This window comes from Semicossyphus pulcher, unplaced genomic scaffold (genome assembly GCF_022749685.1).
Source record: "Semicossyphus pulcher isolate SPU_LCO1_2020_fin unplaced genomic scaffold, fSemPul1.0.p SCAF_12, whole genome shotgun sequence".
NCBI lineage: Eukaryota > Metazoa > Chordata > Actinopteri > Labriformes > Labridae > Semicossyphus > Semicossyphus pulcher.
This window is the reverse complement of record NW_027211626.1, coordinates 6,857,918-6,878,488: the sequence shown is the minus strand read 5'-3', so window position 1 is coordinate 6,878,488 and position 20,571 is coordinate 6,857,918. Positions and strand designations below refer to the sequence as shown.

General features: G+C 40.6%; 2 protein-coding genes across 2 annotated transcripts; both read right to left on the bottom strand.

Annotated features, from left to right (window-relative positions):
* Positions 1–306: 306 nt before the first annotated feature.
* On the bottom strand, positions 307–10,504 carry LOC138588706 (rho GTPase-activating protein 19-like). The gene is made up of 11 exons (XM_069658942.1): positions 10,421–10,504; positions 9,838–10,091; positions 8,036–8,116; positions 7,284–7,493; positions 6,941–7,167; positions 6,358–6,444; positions 3,416–3,481; positions 2,815–3,039; positions 2,636–2,731; positions 2,317–2,430; positions 307–701 (listed from the first exon to the last, which is right to left on the bottom strand). Exons 1-11 carry the CDS (start codon positions 10,468–10,470, stop codon positions 696–698), a joined length of 1,416 nt encoding a protein of 471 aa, XP_069515043.1. The 5' UTR covers positions 10,471–10,504; the 3' UTR covers positions 307–695.
* A 3,677-nt stretch (positions 10,505–14,181) lies between these two features.
* On the bottom strand, positions 14,182–20,366 carry LOC138588783 (pyrokinin-1 receptor-like). The gene is made up of 6 exons (XM_069659035.1): positions 20,214–20,366; positions 19,969–20,065; positions 17,544–17,749; positions 16,910–17,131; positions 16,652–16,829; positions 14,182–14,627 (listed from the first exon to the last, which is right to left on the bottom strand). The coding sequence occupies exons 1-6, from the start codon at positions 20,361–20,363 to the stop codon at positions 14,182–14,184; spliced, it is 1,299 nt and encodes a 432-aa protein (XP_069515136.1). The 5' UTR covers positions 20,364–20,366.
* Between the last annotated feature and the right edge of the window lie 205 nt (positions 20,367–20,571).

The following is a 20,571-nucleotide window of genomic DNA, read 5'->3' as shown; positions in this document are numbered from 1 at the left end:
TCAGCAGAAACACAAACTTCAGCATATTCTTAAAAGCTTTCAGGTATTTCATAAAAATAAGGAGAGTTAAATAATAATAGAATAATACAGTAACTTAAGATAGATTCAGTTTAAGGCACATCTTTGCTAATAAACGTCTTGAACAGTCTGCACTGCATGTCTAACTACGACACTACTTCCAAATTAAGTTAAATTTAAATATAAAAGGCTGCAAATGACATTTTGTCAACGCACTGGATTCCAGGATCAGAAACATCCAGTTTGGTAAAAAATAAATACAAATAGGTTTGCAAATTAAATAAACAAGTTTCAGTCTATGATAAAGCTTAATACCCTGAAATTCACAGGTGTAAATACATGTTGTATTTTGCAGAACGTTGTGAATGAAACTTGCATCGACTTAAAATAAAGCATGTAAAATCTTCATTGCCATCCATAAAATCTTTGTATGACCTTTGACCTTAAGTAAGACTGCAAAGAAATTCTGGCGATTTCCTTGTTAACCTCTAACTAACCTTGAAGACTCAGACTATACTTTCTGAGGGGAAAAAACAGCTGTGTACAGATCTAAACATGGCGTCCAAACAAAGCTATACAGTGCAGTACACTGTTAAGTCGACAGCTCATGAAGATCATTTATCAGCCCGTAAGTAACAGTCAGACTTTGTTTCTTCAGTTGTGAAGAGCGCATTCCGTCAATCCTGGAGGAAAGGAGAGAGAGAGAGAGAAGAAAAACATGAGGTAACTTTTAAACCTTTCACAGTACAACAGGCATCATTAGCAACATAAGCACGTGCTTATGGTAAACCACAATCGGATGACTGGAAGTGCCAGAAAACTCACAAGGAAAACTAGTTACGATGGTTTTAGGAGTTTATCCTGCTTTTCCAGAAATCACATGGGTCCATTTCATCGGTTTGGTAAATGGACTTTACTTATATAGCACTTTTGTAGTCTTGCAAGTTGCAACCACTCAAAGCTGCTTTTACACTACATGTCACATTCACCCATTCATACGCACATTTACACACTGATGGCAGAGGCTGCTGCGTAGTGCGCAACTGTCAATCAGTCATCACTATTGACTATATAAAAAGACGGACAACATGACAGCTCCTTAAAAGTGAAGCCAAACCCTCTCTATATTATAATGTTACTATAGCATAGGTCATAAAACCCGCCTCCTCCATGTTAACAGATGGGACATGAGTCAAAGTATAACATCAAAATACACGCCAAATAATTGTTTTCAAAATAGTTAGTTCTTATCATGCGTGTACAAGTGTTCATTTTAAAAAGTTTACTTTTAATTAGTTATTTGATACTGTAAAAAGGATGATTGACAGCTCTGTTGACAAATCCGGCTCCTGCAGCTGATCTGTTCCAGATTAGCAGAGTAGAGGAGGAACGGTGAAAGGGGGGCGTAACTAAAACAATCACTACAGTCATTGAAGTTTTCATACCTGTGAACGTTAACCTCAGACCAACACAGAGAAGCTGTTCTGCTGTTAAACATGCCGGCAATTTAATTTTCGGTAATTTAAGTGTGTGTTTTGATTAGTGGAAGAGGCTACAGCAGCTCCACCCGCTGATCTCTACTGATGTCAAATGATGTCACCATCACGGCTATTTTGACATCAATTTTGTAGAATGACAGCAGATGAAGATGCGCCATCTATGCTTGTATCTATATATACAGTCATTGGTTATCACATTCATACCCGATGGCTACGCCACTGGGAGCAATTTGGGATTCAGTGTCTTGCCCAAGGACACGTCGACTGAGGGAGAACCACCAACCTTCTGAATTAAAGTCGACCGACTCTACCACTGAGCCACAGTCACCATACTATTTGTAGGTGTGTGGTAGGTGATATCCTTGCTGATCCTCCTGCTGTCTTTTAAACTCACAGTGAATCTTTTCTATTGAAAATAAAAATGAACGCACTTCCAGTCTGCGTGTTGTAAATTGTTATTCAGACAACGACCTGGTGGCAGCGGTGACAGGCAATCTTCTTCCTTATTGTCTTGTTTACTTTTGTAGCTCCGATAGAGGCATCAGTATTCATTTCAGTGTGTTTCATAACCGGTTAAAAACTCCTCAAAGTAAGTTGAAGTTGTATCAAAGGAACAGTGAGTCATCCCAATATTGTATTGTAGCTTTCAGATTACACAAGATGCAGGATATTATTCTGAGACTTGTTTTTTTTTTAATTGAAATATTCTTATGTAACACATCTCCAATGTTGTGCTCATAAAAGCAATAGAATTGAATTGAATTGTGTTTGCTTTGTGCTGTAACAAAGCAACACTCACCCCTCCACAGCTGGTGTTTTCTCTTCTATGGCCCTCAATTGAACCGCTGGGAAGAGGACTCTGCTGTCTGCGGTTTTCTTTCTCTGTGGATGCTTGACTTCCCAACACTTTCCTCTGTTTGACAAACAAGAGGCATTAGTGAGAGATGGAAAATATTTCAGGGAGTAGGGCTCTTAGTCTTGACACTGAAGCATCACTGAAGACCTTTAATTCCCTGGCTGTGTCAGCGGGAAGTAACTGTGAAAAAAACATTTCCAGTACTATTTTAACCACATGGTGTGAAGTCAGAGAGGTGAACACAAGATTGCAGTGAACAAACCTTTATAATACCACCCAAAGAGCGTGAACGCCAATGTTTCCTGCTGAATGGCGCCCGAGAGTCAGCCGCAGGTGTCAGTAATGGCTGCTTTTCGAACTACACAAAAGAAAAACACATTTAAGCTCAGGGTTAAAGTTGTTTCGGCGTACTTCTCACAACAGGTGGCCGACACACTGTACCTGTCTGATGAGTTTCTTCTTTTTGGCAGACTCCGGCATGTTGTTGACCTGCTCGTACAGCTCTCTGAGGGCCGATTCAGTGTAACTCTGAGTCTCACAGGACCTGCTGGTGGAGGTGCTGCTAGCCTCACCTCCCATTGTTCTCAGTGAGGGAGAAGGGGAGGCAGCTGTTACTGCGGGCATGGTCTCCTTGTCTTGAGTCCCAGAACAGAGTGTCAAGTCATCCTAGAAAGGACGCAACATGTGACACGATTTATAAATGGGATATTTAACTAAAATAACTCCTCAGGCGATGTGAGGACAAAATATATGTGCTCAGTCGTTCACTGTGCAAACATGTGAACGACAAACAAATAGCTTTAACATCTAAATACTGAAACAGTACGGTGAAGTTTCATGTCACGGTCCTTTGGAAACCATTTAATCAAAATACAAGGTTCTAATAATTAAAAAGACACTGAAGATACTGGATTAAAAGTTAGCAAAGAAAAAAGGAGCCTCAAAAATGACTACACAGATAAATGCGATGCAGTGCTAACTCTCTCTTTTCATCATGATGGGCTTAGTTACAAATAAAGGAAAGACAGGAGACAGCACTTACCTTTGATTGAAGGGTTTTTGATCCTGTGTAGTAGAAGCGGGTATATTCTTCAATATATGCAGGTGCCTTCAATAAAAGTAAACTTACATTAATTAAAAGGTCATTGTGAACAATTAGTGCACCTTGGATTGTTTACAACACCCTGGGTTCCGCCCTACCACCGGGAAGGGTAGATTGTGGGTGTGTGATGTAACAGGTGCAATCAATGCATTTGAAATATAATATCAGGTTCCTAGAGAGTCCTGATTGCGGATCATTTTGGAAACAAATAGCCTTTATGCATTTTCTTTCACATGCTAATACGGCATTCTCGCTCTTTTCCTTGTTTGCATTTCTTGTAACCTTGGTAACAGCACCATCGCTTGTAATGAAGAGTAAATCCGAAGAGAAAAAGTGAACCAACAGAGGAAGCTGCACCCTTAATATCTTTTCATAGTATATCCAACTAGAGCATTTTGTTGTGTTTACATGACAGTCAGGTGTATTTCAGACTACAGACAACCTAAACAGATAGAATCACACCTAATGTTGCTGGTGGTACTGGAGAGAGAAAAGTCACAACAGTGAAACATGTAGTACTTTTTGTTTGAATATGTACACAGGTGCCAAAAGGGGACTGTTCCAGAGAGAGGGTTTATCATTGAAAATAGTAAATAAAGTAAATAAAAAAATAATAATAATAATTTGGTGGAGCTTATAATATAAATGTGTGGCAATGCAGACCAGGGATTTTCAATTTAAAATGCACAGCAGCAGAATTGAGGGAGCCTGTCTGGAAAGGGATGAAGAAGTCAACAAGTTACCAGTATAAGCCTATATTTCATCATATACTGACCAGGTCTTAATTTCCCTAACAGATGATAAATACTGGAATATTACTGTCTGTAACATTGGATTATAAATCTTTGTATTCAGCTGTGACAAAAAAACAACTGAAGATCAAAATATAAATCAGACAGATAAGACATGGATTACCTGGATGTATGATCGGAAACTCTGATTTTGGTCATTGATGTTAATATTTCAGTGTAGGGGAACCAATAAGCTAAGCCCCTCCCTTGAACGGTCACTGTCCAATCCTACGTTAGCGACCGTATCTAGGCGCGGGAGGCCTGTCAAGCTTTCAGAACAAGGAGAAATGCAGAAATGGTGTGCATATGGAATCTGCAAGTCCGACAGCAGATATCCTCAAAGTTTAGAGGGGGGAATATTATTTTTCGCTTTTCCGAAGCCAAGAACTCGAGAGGAGAGATGTCGGACATGGATTAAACATTGTGGGAGACAGCCAACTGGTCTGCGCATGCGATCCTGTCTGGCCTCCGCTACCATCACCAATGATATCAGCACAGCCTTTATTTCACCACCCCTTGGTTTGTGCCATTGCTGTGGCAAACTTGTACAGGACTTTGTTGCTTTCCTGTTGTGCCTGTAGAAGATCCAGAGAATGGCTCAAGCCCACGACATGCGAGCAATATCCTGACGCTCTTAGTAATAACTTAGTTTTGCTAGCAATGGCCTAAAACATATTAGATAATGAAAGTTATAGAGAGTCATAACTAAACATTAGCTTATAATAAAACTATATATTGACTTACCCTGCTGTGCAAGAACATTGTTGTTCCTGTATGAGATTGTCCTTAACATGAATTGTCAAGACGTGGGGTGCCTGACGCTTGCATTGGGACTGGTGAGCTTTTGCCTTGATTTTCATGTCCTCTTCAACCTCAACACTCAGCTGACAAATTATATTCTGGATGTTGCTTTTAAATGCATATTGTAGTCCTTTCTGTCGACTTCTCTGATATTTGGGAACTATTTTTTCCAGAAATTTGCTATTATTTACCTTGGAACATCTCTCACTGTTATAGTTGAAAATGGCATAATATTTACATGCCGGTACGAAAGCTTGACACGCGTAGCAACAGTAACTTTGCAAAGGGTCAATTGACAATCAATCTGTGAAATTTCTGGCTGGCTTTCCAAGGTTGCCTTCCATTTACATGCATTCGACACAGTGTGTTGCATTAGCTATGGGAAGTGAGTCTCCTGTGTGAGTGAAATGATAGTAAGAGGGTGCACAATGGAAACGCTGAACAGAAAGTGAGCTGAAAGAGTGCAGATGCTGTTAAAAGGGGACGTGTATTGTGTTTGATGCATTAAGTGAACAAAGGACCTTCTTCACAGCAGAGTTTGGTCTGACTGTAAAAGCTGGTTAGCCTCTCAGAGCCAGCATAAAACCAATTGAATCAGCAACTTACAACAATGGTTGAAAGGACATGGAAAGGATGCAACAGGGTTAAGTAACAGTGAATGTTTGATTTATCATTCTAGCCTATCTGTGGTGCTAACAAAACGTGGTGACAAAACACATTCAGAATAACTACGGCTTTTGGCCTTAGCATTGTCATAACAGGCAACGTGCTTTGTGAGGGAGCTTGTTCATTTATGTCTTAAAGCCTCATTAATACAGTTATGCATTGTTTCTGTAATGCAGCAGTGTTACCTTCCACTATTATACCTTTAGCCATTGGCAGCCCTTCTCTATCCTACACTAATGACTGATTGTTTATAACAGTCAATTTTTAAGGTAGACCTTTGGGTAACCTTTGGTATCCAACCAGGATTTTGACGTTTCTCAAGAAAGTCCGCTCCTACATGCACTTACTCCGCTCCTATATGCACTTTGATAAATGTACGAATTGGGAAACTTAAAAGCATGTCAATCAACCTTTTTTAGGCTTTAAGAGAGTGAAGAGGCAGGAAAAAAATCTGAGTTTGTTGAATAGAACCTGCCAGCGAGCTGGTGAGTTGTCTGTATGTATTAATGTTAACACAGCGACTGACCCAGAGTGAAAATATCTCTGTGACTAGAACAGAAAGCCCGGGGTGTCCTTCAACTTAGATGAACAAACGCCAGAGAAACAGGCTGTAAAGCTACTTACCTTGAACAGTTTTTGTGAGTGCCTGATGAGGAACGCTACACCATTATTCAGTTTCTCTATGTTTCCCTGCAAATCACTTGCCATCACCTGCCGAAAAAAAAAAAGAGTAAAACGTTTGACAATAAATGAATACAACCTATGGGTGTAAGAAAATATGGATTCCTCTTAGTGTTGCAAAAGTGATACTGTATCATTTCTTTAAAACACTTCCTAAAAGATTTTTATTTATAACTAAAATGCTAAAAGATTTTTACTCATGTAGGCATAGGTTGATTCATCTGTTCATTCATCTGCACAAAAAGTAGTGCTATGATGATGGATGTTACAGGGACTATGATAAATACACATGTGGATCAACCTGTCTCCATGCATAGATAAGTACTCTTCTTTAATTGTATGCATATGGTGGTGTGTATTTAACACTATGACTGTTTTCTTTAAATAGAATGGTAACCCCTGTATCCTGATGCATTTCCTATCACTAGATTCTCGCCAACACTACAAACATGATGGGGATTGTTGTAAGATACTTAGAAAGGTAGAAAATCCTGAAAAAAAAAGAAAATGATCATATGTTTCTTACATTTTTGGGCCAAAGGATGTGTGGAGCAAACATTGTGGCTAAGTTGATAGCAGACATCTTGTTGACGTGTTGATTACGAGCAGTTTGGAACAGCAGGTCCAACAGCAGCTTCAACAGGCTGCGGTTGGCAGGTGGGAGCAGCATGAGAAGCAGCTGATATGTCTCAATCTGACGTTCCTTGTCAGGCACATTTGTCTTATCCCCCTTATCATCAAAACGAGTCAGCTCTGGACACAGCAGATAAGAAAATTATTACAAAAGAGCAACAGAGTTACTTGACATTCGTCAAATTAGTAGTTTATCTTGAGCCATGAAAAGGATCTGTGTATGAGTCAGCCAGCACCTCCAATCTTCAGGTGAGCACAATAGTGCCTGTGCGTGAGCAGAGGCTCTGGCAGCTCTCCCAGGTAGGCTTTGAGCAACGTGGCTGCATCATTGGGGTGGAAGTCGCCTGTGTCTAGATCTATCTCTGTGCCGGCATTTAGCATCTCCCTCAGGGCTGCCTGTCTTAGGCTGTGGCCTGGCACACGGAACAACCCCTCCACATGAAGGTCTGAAGCAGGGGAGAGAAAGATGGAGAGAGACAGCCAAGGAGGGGGGAAAAAAAGACATGTGGTGTGTAGGCGGGTAGACACAGAGTGAAGAAGACATAGGGAGTCAAAGACACAGAAGTGAGGAGAGAGATGGAGTGAATGAAATGGAAGGAGGGAGACAGCAGGAGCAAAGTGCTTTCAGATAAATTATTGACCTAAAGCTTTTGCTCCCAGTGTCCACTTTCAGTGAATGACATCATCGCTTTCCAGAAATAAACTATGCCCTCATGCTAATTCACTTCTCTGCAACTAAGTTAAAGAAAAAGTAGTAAGAGTTACAATGTAGCTTTAATGCTTAACAAATGCAAATCCTTAAAGAGTTAAAGACACAGGCAAGTGAAACTATTTAACAAGATAGCCGATAGCTGTTTTGGTGTATTGCTGTCATAGTAAAGGGTCACATATGCAAAATGTAGCCTATGTAGTTATGATATCAAACTGCTTTGGAGGAAAGCATCCTCAACATGACAGCAGTTATGCATGCATAAAAAGTAATACTCACTTTTACTCAGGTATTCAATGAGCTGATAGATCTGTGCGATTCCTTCTTCAGTTAGCGGTGCACCAAAAACCACTCCTTTCTCTGAAAGGCATCAAATACAACAGGAAGAACTATTATGTTCTTTACAATCTGATTAGATTATTTATCAGTAGTACAACCTTTTAAAATGCTCAAGAGACACGTTTCTGGAGCACAGCCTATGTTAAAATGTCCTGTTATCTGACATTGTAAGTACTGTGGTTAAATGTTCCACAAGAGCCTTACAAATAAACAACATAAAATGCCACTGCTTCCTGTTGGTAGATGAGGACCATCCAACCTTCATATATGAGAGGCAATGGTAAGTGAGAAATGTACCTGCTGTGATGAAGCACAGCACACTGTGATACACAGAATGAAATTGCTTCAAGGTTGAGGGAGAGTATACATAGATCCACTTTATAATTTCTATCTATAGCTTGGACCTGCTGCAACCTGTTACACAAACATAATATACAAACAGCAGAAAGACACATTATCTACAAACAAGACAACTTGCCACTACATTAATTATCAGTCTGTGGATTAGAATTAAAAAGACTTGTAAATTAATCAATCTATTGCTTAATTAAATTCTCTCTCAAACATTCCCTTGCTCTCGTTCCAAAATTGTGAGAATGTGATGTCTCCCTTTGCCTTATATGATAATAAATAGGATATCTTTCAATTTTGTTTTCAGCCACAACAAAAAAATTGATCACGTCAAGGAAATTGTGATTGACATTTTCTAGTACTCAACTTAATGAGGTATGGTAACCTCTTGTATGATGTCTATGAATTACATCTGAAACAATCAATTAATTACTTGACCAAAAGAAACTTAATATCAAACAAATTTGCTGCTTTTCTTTGTCATTTAAGAAAGTAACCTGAGAGTCTTTGACTGTTGAAATTTCCCTTTGGGCTCTCGGAAATTGTGATGAGCATATATATATATATATATAAGGGATGCACAATATTATCGGCACGTTATCTGTATCGTGTTATGGCTTGAAAATGACGCATCGGCAGATTTGTAGTTTTTCTGACAATATTTTCCGTCGATAAAACAACGCTTTAATTATGCCTGAATGCTCGATAATAATAATTATGGCAGTTTTTTAAAGTTTCCGAAACGAACAGCAAGGTTGCTATTTGCAATGGTTGCTCAGCATCGGTTATGCGAGGAGGGGCCAAATGTCATCATCCATGCCTAATTTAAATGAACATTACAGTTTTATTTGAAAGAAAATGTTACATACAAACAAATATGGCATTTTGTACATAACCTAAGTTTAAGTTTACAAAAAGCTCTGTATTATGCTCATTCTGCATCTGCCAGTGGGCCACTACAATATGAGTAGGCATGATATCAATTCCACTGCAGGAGAGACTTGATCTCTGCAATTGTGTGGGAAAAAAAGATGTGCCTAATATATCGGTATCGAAATCGGCAAAAGGGGTTGGAAAATATCGGCATATCAGATATCGGCAAAAAGGGTTGGAAAATATCGGCATATCAGATATCGGCAGAAAATCTTATATCGTGCATCCCTAATTGAGTTATTTAAAAATAATTGTCAGATTAAATGATAATGAAAATAATCAATAGGTGCAGCTCTACTGTGAATAAACAGACAGTTCTCCTTTTCCAAGTTATCTTACATTGCCAACTTCACTCTCTCCTGCAATATCATTACACAATTAAATAATTTGGCTCATACAGTACTTGTCTAAAACAGCGTGTCAAAGACGTAAGCACACCAACGGCTCTGTTGGTTTACCTTTCCGTTTCAGGAAGTTCAAGGAGCGTAGAAAACCAGTGGCGGGGGGCATCCTGGGCTCGGACTCTCCTCTGACCTGAGCAAATTCATCCCCAGGAAGGTCTAGAAGCCGAGTGATATTGCTTAGCACCAAATCCGTGAATACATGTGGATGCTCATATCTCAGCCGCTCCACAAAGAAGTCTGGGTTAAATATTACAGACCGGCTCGTATCCGACTTTCCCCGGCTGTTAAACACACTGCATTTTGTCTCCCTGGTAAAAAAGAAACACAAAGACTGTGTTGGGGTTTACCTTGGCGCAGAATTGAACAGTAATGATTAGAGTTTGTCATAAATTCAGCAGTTAAAACGGTAGCTGGAGAATATGTAGGAATAATTAGCGGATTCACATTAGCTAATATTAGCATAACAGTTTGTTGCTAGGTTAGCTTCGTTGCTAACAAGTATGATAATACGTTTACATGCGGTGTAGTTCAAACATCTAAGTCAAGACTTTGTTACCATTAACCATCAAAGAACCGAACACTTTATATCGCTTCGAAACATGTTCATTTGAGGACATATTAAACCATAAGTCGGTACCTTCTGTTCAGTTTGTGATTGTTTTGGGGATCATTTACAGCCGCCGCCATCTTCAGTTTGAATCTTCCGCTGCTTCATTTTTAGTCCCGCCCACCGTATTTTGATTGGCTGAAATATACGTACGTCACGACCGCCCAACTGTCGGGAGGGGCAAAATGCCTTGTCCATATTCTGCGAATTCTTGTAATTCCAAGATTAATATCGGCCTCGAGGCCATATATTTTTCAGCAGCGGCAGTTCTATTAATCATAATCGTCTTAGGAGTTATTTAATAAGACTAGGCTAATTCAAAAAGGTTGCACTCAGATTGTTTTACTCTTTTGGGGCATTGCAACAAGCTACAACACTGGCATTGACCCATTATTATCATCATCTTAACATGTTCAGGAGCCACAGAGCAACAATAATAATCATTTGGATTTGGGTTTGTTAAGGAATGTTAGATCAGAATTTAGGCTATCCCTTTTTGTTGTTGTTGTTTTTATATCTTTAGCTGATAAATGCTTCACTATGTTCCTTTAGCCCACCTGTTGCTATTCTGTCTGTCTGCTGTTTTGTACTGGAAAAAATGCTCTTGGAAACAAGGTTTCTACAAGGGGAGAGAATGCATAGAACTAAAAAGCTGCAGCTACTATGCTGAAACACTGAGCTGAAATACACTAATATACTCTGAGAGAAATAATGAGTGAAACTGTTGGAAAGAACGAACATAAAACCACTGGTCAGAGCTATTACATTACTGATTTATCATAGTGAATACATTCGGAAGCTAAGAGTCCAAGAGTCACATTCCACTTGACAAAGCAGAAGAGCACGAAGATTTCTATGTGAGGAAGGAAAACATATGTTTTTCTGCAATAGTCACAAAACACCGAACATTACAGTACACTGGAATAAACTGAAGAACTATGTATAATTAAGTAAGGTTTCAGCTGAATGTCTTGTCTCTCACCTGTTTTGCCAGACCTGACAACTGATTTATTGTAACTCTTTAGTAGACTTTACATCTTTTCTGTTTTAGTGATTATTCTTATCTTGATATTTGTGTGCAATCAGCTTTATGCGTTTGATTTGCATGCTTCTGAGGCACTTTGTTCAAGTACTTACTTATTTTTGTCAGTCTCCCACTGTGCGCTTGATGAATGTTGTTTTCTGCTATATTTACACAAGAAACCGGAAGTCAATTACTGGTCAATTATGGCACTGGTCACCAAGCAACTACCTAATTCTATATCCGGTCAGTTAGTAGGATACATCTTGTGTGTCTGTTAAATGTGGATCGACATTACCTAGAGCCATGTCGCACTTTTCAGAAATTATATTTCGTGCCATGAACACGTTTGAAGGTTAAATACAGAATGCGTCATTATCTGCATTACACCTTTAAAGGAAGGCGGTCGATAAGTAAACACACGTCACTATTTACCTCATCAGTACGTCCTCAGCATCCAGGGAGGAAGCTTAAGAGGAGATAGAAAGATAGACAGACAGACTGATAGATAGATGGACAGAGAGGGAGACAGATGAATGCTATATATAAACAGACAGATGGATTGATTGATAGATGCTAGGTGTATATAAACAGACAGATAGATGGATATGCAGACAGACAGGGAGACAAAAAGATGGATAGACAGACAGGTAGACAGATAGACAGATAGATAGACGGAAAGACAGGAAGACAGACTGATAGATAGACAGACGGAGAAATGCCAGGTGTAGATAGACAGACAGTGAGATAGTCACGCAGACAGAAAGACTGACGGATGGATAGACGGACAGACAGGGAGACAGATAGATGCTAGATACAAGCAGACAGACAGACAGACAGACAGATATATGACAGACGGGATAATAACTGAGAGACCTGCAGCTGTAGGTATGAGACTTGACATCACACTCTGCTCAGCGGGAGTCCACATCACATATCCGCTGGTTGTGTTCGTCTCCGCTGAGTCATCATGTCTCTACTGTCGGTCGTCCTCACAGCACAAAGACTCCACTCCATTAATACAAAATCCAGATATTTATTTTATATCCCAAGATGTTATTTTCCTCCATGACCATGACTCACTCAGAGTGCCCATCAATTAGCATCACTTTTCAAAATTTGAATCCCTCCAGCTCTCTTGATTGAAAACGAATGGGTGAATCACATCTACAGTCAATAGTATACAAGTTAATAATAATGTTGACCAACATACATTTAAAACCAAGTATGTACATCTCATCCACTGACTTGTGGCTTCATGTCAGAAATAACACATTAAAGGTAAGAAGAAGGCATCCTACAATGAATGTTGAATGTCTCCCCCGCCAGTCAGCTTTCACATTAATAATTTCGTTCTGTGCCCGAGTACACTTACCGCATTACCGCCACGCAGAAGGTGGCGGTAATGCACCTCAAAAACAAGGAGAAGAAGAGGAGTATCATCAACTACGTAACATTGTTTATGTTGTCGCTCCAGTGAATCCCAAGGTCATACAATGGAGCCGACCTTCGCACTATGCCTACTATTATTCATATTTTGGAGAAAATCTCAATAAGGACCCCTTCACCTACATTTCTACGGTATCAGCCATGGCCGTGCAGTTCAGAGGATGAGATCGGCGGTGCTGCGAGCATACGCGGATTTCGGAAGAGACATTATAAAAAAGCAGTCCACTTCCATGGTTTGGTGCGGTTACTTTCGCACCCGATGTGTACCGTACTCGAGTACTCATGAACCGTACTCGAGACCCCCTTTTAAGTGGACCCGGGAACGGATCAACGAACCGTACTCGAGTATGGTACACAGTGTTCACACTAATCAAATGAACTTTGGGGTCAAGTGTACTTGGATCCGGGCCCGGGTCCCTCATGTGAAAGCCCCCAGAAAGAACAGACATAGGTTAATTCAAAACCTCTGTTATATTTTTACAATATTTACAAAACAGATTCACACTATGTGATTCACTTACAAACTTAAAGGCTTAATATGCGACATTTAACACATTAATATATTTTCAAAATCAAGTATTTCCGATCTAAATATATCCTGGAAAATTAACCTCATAAAAAGAGAGTGAAGTCAAACTCCCTCTGTGTGTGTTGTCCTCAGCTCTTTGTTTACGTGGACGGAGCGGCTCCACGTTCCCTTTTCATGCAGGTTCATGTACGAATACTAGAGTAACATTAGGGACGATATCTAACTCATTTGTTTATTTGAATGTTACGCTTGCTTAGTGTTCTGTAGCGTTATCATATTACGGTCATCCTGTGTATTTAACCATTCTCGCGGGGGGCTGTAGCAACATGCATAGTAAGCTAAAGTGTGCTAACGTTAGCCTGCAGCACTACAATTCTGGCTGCGGTCTGTTGCAGCTAGAGCTGTAACATGCATCCTGCATAGATGAGCCTGCACAGGCCTACAAACCAATTTTGATTGCTTGCTCTGTTACAATTATGTTCAATTGCTGCTACATAGTAGAACGTAAGACTTAGAAATGTCTCCCAAACGGTACAGCAGAATAGACCGGGCAGAAAAAGTAGCAGGTCGTAGGTTGGGGGAGGTGGCTGCTGTAGCGGGGGTGTGGCCAAACAAAGCGTTTGTTTTGGTTTCATGCTGGTGCTCAAGTGTGACATCTACTGGACATAAAAGTCGCATATTGAGCCTTTAAAGTAACAAAAAGAAAGCAGAATTTTAGGAATACATCTTTTCTTCTATACAAGCGTGATGCATTCATTCAGTCTTTAAAGTAGTGAATGAGTGCAACATAATTCACAGTGCTTGTGGTTGCAGCTCATTTTTAAAGGCACCTTCTTGTGTTTCTCCGTCCCTCTGATCTGATTTGTTAATGACTTTATTTCTCTTTTCCTCCGTCTTCTCTCTACAGCCTTTCCCATCGATCCTCTCCCTGGCTGTCGTGCTTGCTTCTTCGCTAGAACTTCTCTGCCGCAGCCAAGACATGCTCCCATACTTTAAGTAGCAGTAAGGTCTGAGCCTGCCCAAAGTCCTCCAGCACGCCCTGCGAAACGTGTGGGAGGAGATACAGAACAGCAGCGGGTCCAGAGCACTGTTAATGTACCACAGGGGAAGGGACAAGTACGACTTCAGGACGGTGTAGACGGAAAGAACAGTGTTGGACCAAACCACCACGTACACCTGCATGAGTGACGAGGCGATGTCCGGGAAGTTGCAGACGAAAAAGGCCACCACGACTGCACCTGGACACAAAACAGAGATTATAATCCACGGACACTTACTCAGTAATGCATACATTTGCATTTATTAGCATGTTTTGTATAAAGGCATATTATGAAATATGAAGGTCAGAACAACAGCTGCTCATATGGAGCCTCTCTGTTTAATGTTTGCAGTATTACAGTCCCAAATGGTAGTTTTTAAATGACCTGAATCGTTTTATGGGGTTATACATCATTTTCATTATCTTATCATACAGGAAAACATGAAAAGTTACATGAAGTTTCAGAATTTTGTAACATTTTAACTGACTAGGTAAAAAATATGGTGGCTGATGAGGGCAAACGCGCTGCAATGGCCCAAAAGATCACATTAGGACGAAGGGGCTGCAAATCCAGAAACAAAGCTAAAACAAACACAACAATGAGATAAAAATCATATGGCCCCCCCCAAAAAACAAGAATACATGCTCTTCATACAAACATTTAAAAGCTAAAAAATGCATAAGCAAAAATGCTGAAAAACGCTGCACATCATCGGACGAGGTTTCAGGCCTGCAGAATAAAAATCTTTTGGGCAGTATTAGAAAAAAATGTTTCCTGCTTGGCAGCAAACTAAAGACAGATTTGCATTACAATAGAAGTAAAAACAGAAAAGAAAATCAGAAACAAAACATAAACAGCTACCCTGACAGTTCAGAGGAAAGGACATTAGTGGAGTGAAGTAAGATATTCATCCATAGAATATCTATAGCGCTTATCCTGTTCAGGGTCGTGGAGCCTATCCCAGCTGTTATTGGGCGAGAGGTGGTGTCACCCTGGACTGATCGCCAGTCAATCATCTAAGCACTAAAAGGCCTGTTTGTCTGAAGCAGGATTCAAACCAGGAACCCTCTAGCTGTGAGGCAACAGCGCTAACCACTGCACCACCATGCAGCCCAAGTAAGATGATATATGTGAGTGAAGTCAGTGTTTGCAGGTTTTTTTTACTCATCAGAGAGTGTTTCTATACTTGCTTGAAATGTGCTCTTATGTATTTCTGGATTTTACTCCAGACTGCAGTGCCGGTACTGGAATATTCATGGGTTAATGATCTTATATTGAATTCCTATTGTTTTGTGTTGTCCCAGAATTCAAGCAGTAAGTGTTTGAGGGGACTTTTTGATTCGAATCTGGAAGTTAAATTTAACAGCAAAATTATTTTTGTATTTTTGAAAAGTCAGGAGGGCTGCACAGTGATGCAGTGGTTAGCGCTGTTACCTCACAGCTAGAAGGTTCCTAGTTCAAACCCCAGTTCAGACAAAGCGGAGTTTGCATGTTCTGTGTGGAGATTGCATGTTTTCCTCGCGCATGTGTGGGTTCCCTCCAGGTACTCCAGCTCCCTAAGACATTAATAGGCAATTTTAAAAGTGTAGTGTATTGTTTGACCAATGGCGGAAAGTTGCCGTGGATTTTATGACCCATTTTTTTTAGTGCTATTAGTTTAATGGTTTCCTTACATTATATTGCATAAAATCTCTCAGTCATAAGAAAAACATCTCACCGGTGCTTCAGGCAGTGGCCATCATTATCCACTCATTTTCACAAGCTCTATTTGACCCTTTTCCAAGGACAAGGACCAAATGAGGGATGCTACAGTAGCATATTAGAATCCAATTTATGTCTCTATTTCTATTTTATATTTGAGTACAAACTGCTTCACAAAAGATATTTGATGATGAAGCGATTAACTGCACGCTGCCTTTGTTTATATCTCCCAGGGCAAAAATTTAAAGCGACAGATACATATGACTGAAACAAAGCAGGGTGAGATTTTTTGTTAAAAACCAACACTAAAGCTTGTACAGGACAAAATCAGCAAAGAGATAAGAGGTACGGCTTTGTCCACAGGGGGCGCCAAAATCAACACACACCAAAAGTTCCTCACAGGAGCTTTAAGAAACTTCAACCATGTCTCCATCATACTGAGGTCAATCTAAGCCTTTGTGAGTGTTACTATTCCATAGCCTTTGGACATGAACAAGGTGTTATCATTTTTAATTGCTCACCCATGAGTTTCAGAGCTCTCTTTTCATTTAAAAGCAGCTTTCCGTTCTGATGGCACTGGACATCCCGCCTGCCTTCTGGATCCGGCCGAGTCAGACCCATGTTCCTCCTCTGACGTCCGTTCCTCCTCAGGTAGAGCAGGATGAGCAGATATAGAGTAAAGATGGAGACCAGAGGGACCTGTAGTTGGAGAGGCAGGTTGAGCTCCTGTTTTTGTTGCAGGTGATAAAATACAAGCTTTTGAATTGCACTCATGTTACCAGAAAGAAGAAGCACGCCCTCAGGAGTAACGCTCCTTTGTAGATGGGGGCAGGATCAGGCTCTGTCATCTCACACATGGTGGACACATGAAAGGCGTCTTCTTGTCTGGTGGCTGTGTAGTCCAGGATGCAGGCCCGGGCCTGGTCATAGACTAGAGCAAAGGGCACGGCTGAAACCAGAGAGATGATCCAGACTGAGAGGAGACAAGGCAGCCGAGACTTCTGTTGGAAAGAAAGGATGGAATTTATAGTTTCATAAAACGCAATATACGGTCTGCACTTATTGTATTTCCTTAAATTGTCTGCAATTTTCTCTCAGTTAATTGCAGAAAACTGCGTGTTCTGTAAGTGTTCTTTTTCATAAGTCATTCTATTCTTTCCATTACTGCACAGATAAAAGTACCCCTTCGGTATGCTCAAATTTTCAACATGTAAGTGAAATGTAGTGGAAATTTGTCTTAGAAAATAAAAGAAATCACAGCAGTTGATGGCAGCCGTGTGCTTATGTAGTACATGTAGTCAACAGAAGATGTCCTTGAGTTTTATTACATGGTTTTTTTTTGCATTTAAATGTTTGGCCGCAGTCATAGTGAGAGCAGACTACTATCATGAGGTATCTTTGCAAGTGCTGAACCTTCAGGCTGGAGACGGACCACATGGTGTGGCATATGGCTGCATAGCGCTCGGTGGTGAAGATCATGATGACCCAGCTGGTGGTGGCGCAGTACACCTGGCGGACCATGAAGTAGACTTTGCATACGACTTGGCCCAGACGCCATGGGTAGCTCTCCCAGTAGTACCGGTACAAAGTTACTGGGATGGTTAATAGCTGCAGGATGTCTAAAGTTTAAAAGACAGAAGAAGATGAATGTAACTAAGCATTTCAAACAGAGGTAGACAATACACTAGCTGTGGTGTTTAAAGGCAACTTCCAAGTTCAGGAATATCATCCATCCATTATCTACACCGCTTATCCTGTTCAGCGTCGCAGGGGACTGGAGCCTATAGCAGCTGTCATTGGGCGAGAGGCGGGGTACACCCTGGACTGATCGCCAGTCAATCACAGGGCTGACACATAGAGACAGACAACCTTTCACGCTCACACCCACACCTACGGGAAATTTAGAGTCACCAACTAACCTTAGAAGCATGTCTTTGGACTGTGGGAGTCAGAGTATCAGGAGGGAACCCACGCCTGCACGAGGGGAACATGCAAACTCCACACAGAAAGGCCCACTATACCCAAACTGGGGTTTGAACCTGGAACCTTCCAGCTGTGAGGCGACAGTGCTAACCTCTGCACGTGGAGCCCCCAGGAATATCAATTACATTGAAATAATTTGTTCAAGTAATAAAAATTATATTTGATATCTCAGGTTTAAAATACATTACTGCATGCCTAAATTAATATAAATGATGAATTAAATTTAGTGTACCTGAAAGAATAAAGGGCCACATTTATATTAAAATGGAAGGTAAAACTTCGAAAGCACTTGGCATAACTTTCTGAGGCTCTACCAGTACAAATGTATATCCTATTACATCCTCTGTTTGACAGGCAGAGACTTCAGAAAACAAGCCTGAAACAACATCCTGGCTATGATTTAAATGGAAATGGAACTTCATTAAAATGTTTAATTAATATGTGCACAAATCTATGTCAAAGTAAATTTGCAACTTTGAAAACGACAACAATTAAAGGTGTATAATGTCACCTTTCTGCATCAATGTCTTTTGCTACTGTTTAGATTGAGAGACCCCTAGTGGCTGAGATTACATAATGCATATTTAAGTGCTCAGGTTCAAACAAAGCGGCAACCTCCGGTGATGAAAAATGAAGCCAATGCGGAAGTGCAAAAAACTGCAGTTCCTCGAGTGGCCACTTGAGGCTGGCTCCAGAAAACAAGAAATAACATTACAGCAGGTGGGAAAATGCCCATTTTTACAGCAGAAATAAACAGCCTGGTACAAAAAACGGTTTTGTTATAAATAGCTAATTTTATTGTTCAGGATAACTGTATAACACCCATTTTAATTATATTAAGCCTTAAATTATAGGGGTCGGATCACTTGATTTACAGGTGGATCCTGCTGGCTGTCTGCTAGACGTCAACACAGACACTGAGCTTAACTTCACCTGTTTGTGTTGTTGGAGACTTTTTGGGATTTTTTCATTCAAAGTTTGGACAAATAATCTCTCTGTGGGATTTATGGAACTTTATGGCTGTGCAAGAAGTCTGAGCTCCAGCTTTTCTGTGAGTTTAATGCTAATGTTATTGTATTGAAATATTTTTAGCACTAAGTAGCAGGTATACTGTGCTCCCTTTAGCTGCTTGTTAGCCTGTGCAGTGTTTATTTATTTAATCGTCGGTCAGTAAATAGGAGTCAGGAGTTGTTGGCGTTTCCCCGGAGAGATTACAGCGGACCGTAGTGATGAAGAGACCGGTTCTTTTACGCTTCCCGTTACGTGTCGGCTCGCTGCTCTCTCCCTGTCGAGCGAGCAGCGAGTCCGCTACTTCTTTAGTCTGATAACTAAACACCTGCAGTCAGTCACCGACAAAATCTCCTCCTGGGAAAGTCAAACCAGCTCATTCATGATTTATACAGTCTATGGATAATAACCGTTAGCTACGCTGAGGAGCATATAGCCTAGCTTCATTGCCGTAGCTGGCTGATTCATGCGGCCCGCCCATAGAGCTCAGCCATAGGCTGTAGCTCGGTCGCGCTCCGCCTCTTTGCCCGTCTCTAGATTAGCCGTCTCTGGCATTTCCAATATGGCAACCCCCAGTGGCGGCGCAATTCGGGCTTCCAAACGCTTCTTCAGAAACCAATGGGTGACGTCACTGAGACTACGTCCATTATTTATACAGTCTATGGTTCAAACTCATTTATTTTAAATGTGGAGGGTTGAACTTTGTGAAAGTTAACTTAAATGTCAAATTTTTTTTAAACATTGGAATAAAAACTCTTATAAAATCATAATTTTGGTGTATAAAAATTAAACTTTGAATGACTTCCACCGGTGCCACTGACAGAAAGTGCATGGTAGCTGTGTGTACCTGATATGACCAGGCTGAGGAGGTAGAACCGGATGGCACTGACTCTCATATGAGCATCCAGGAGGAGGGTCAGTATGCTCACACCATTGAATACGACCTGTTGAGCATAAGGGGACAGCATTTACATGTACTGATAATACAGTATATACACTCTGCTTTATTTTTTTACCACATAACCCAGTTTGTGTTGCACTTTACAAGATAAAACTGGCTTTTTATTTGTAGTGTACATTAAGTGCACATACTCCAAGCAAGAAGACGATGCTGTAGAAGATCGTCATGGGGACGGCGATGACCAGCGGCTCCCTTTTGGTCACACTGATGTCGAGCTGAGGCGTCTCGCTGGGGCTGACGTTACAGCTGAATAGGAATGAAATCTGCTCTGAGAGGTTCATGGTGAGGCAGCTGGCGAGAGGTGGAAAAGCGATAAAGAGAAAACGCCATGACTGAGTCGTGTGTAGAAAAGATAACGAGTTAAATTTCCACCTTCCTTCATTGTGATTGAAAGAGATGATTTTGGGCACGTCATAGGAACAGCATTTAAATAAGTGCTGCAGTACACACTTGTTGCATACATCTGCATACTAAATGTGTGTATTAGTT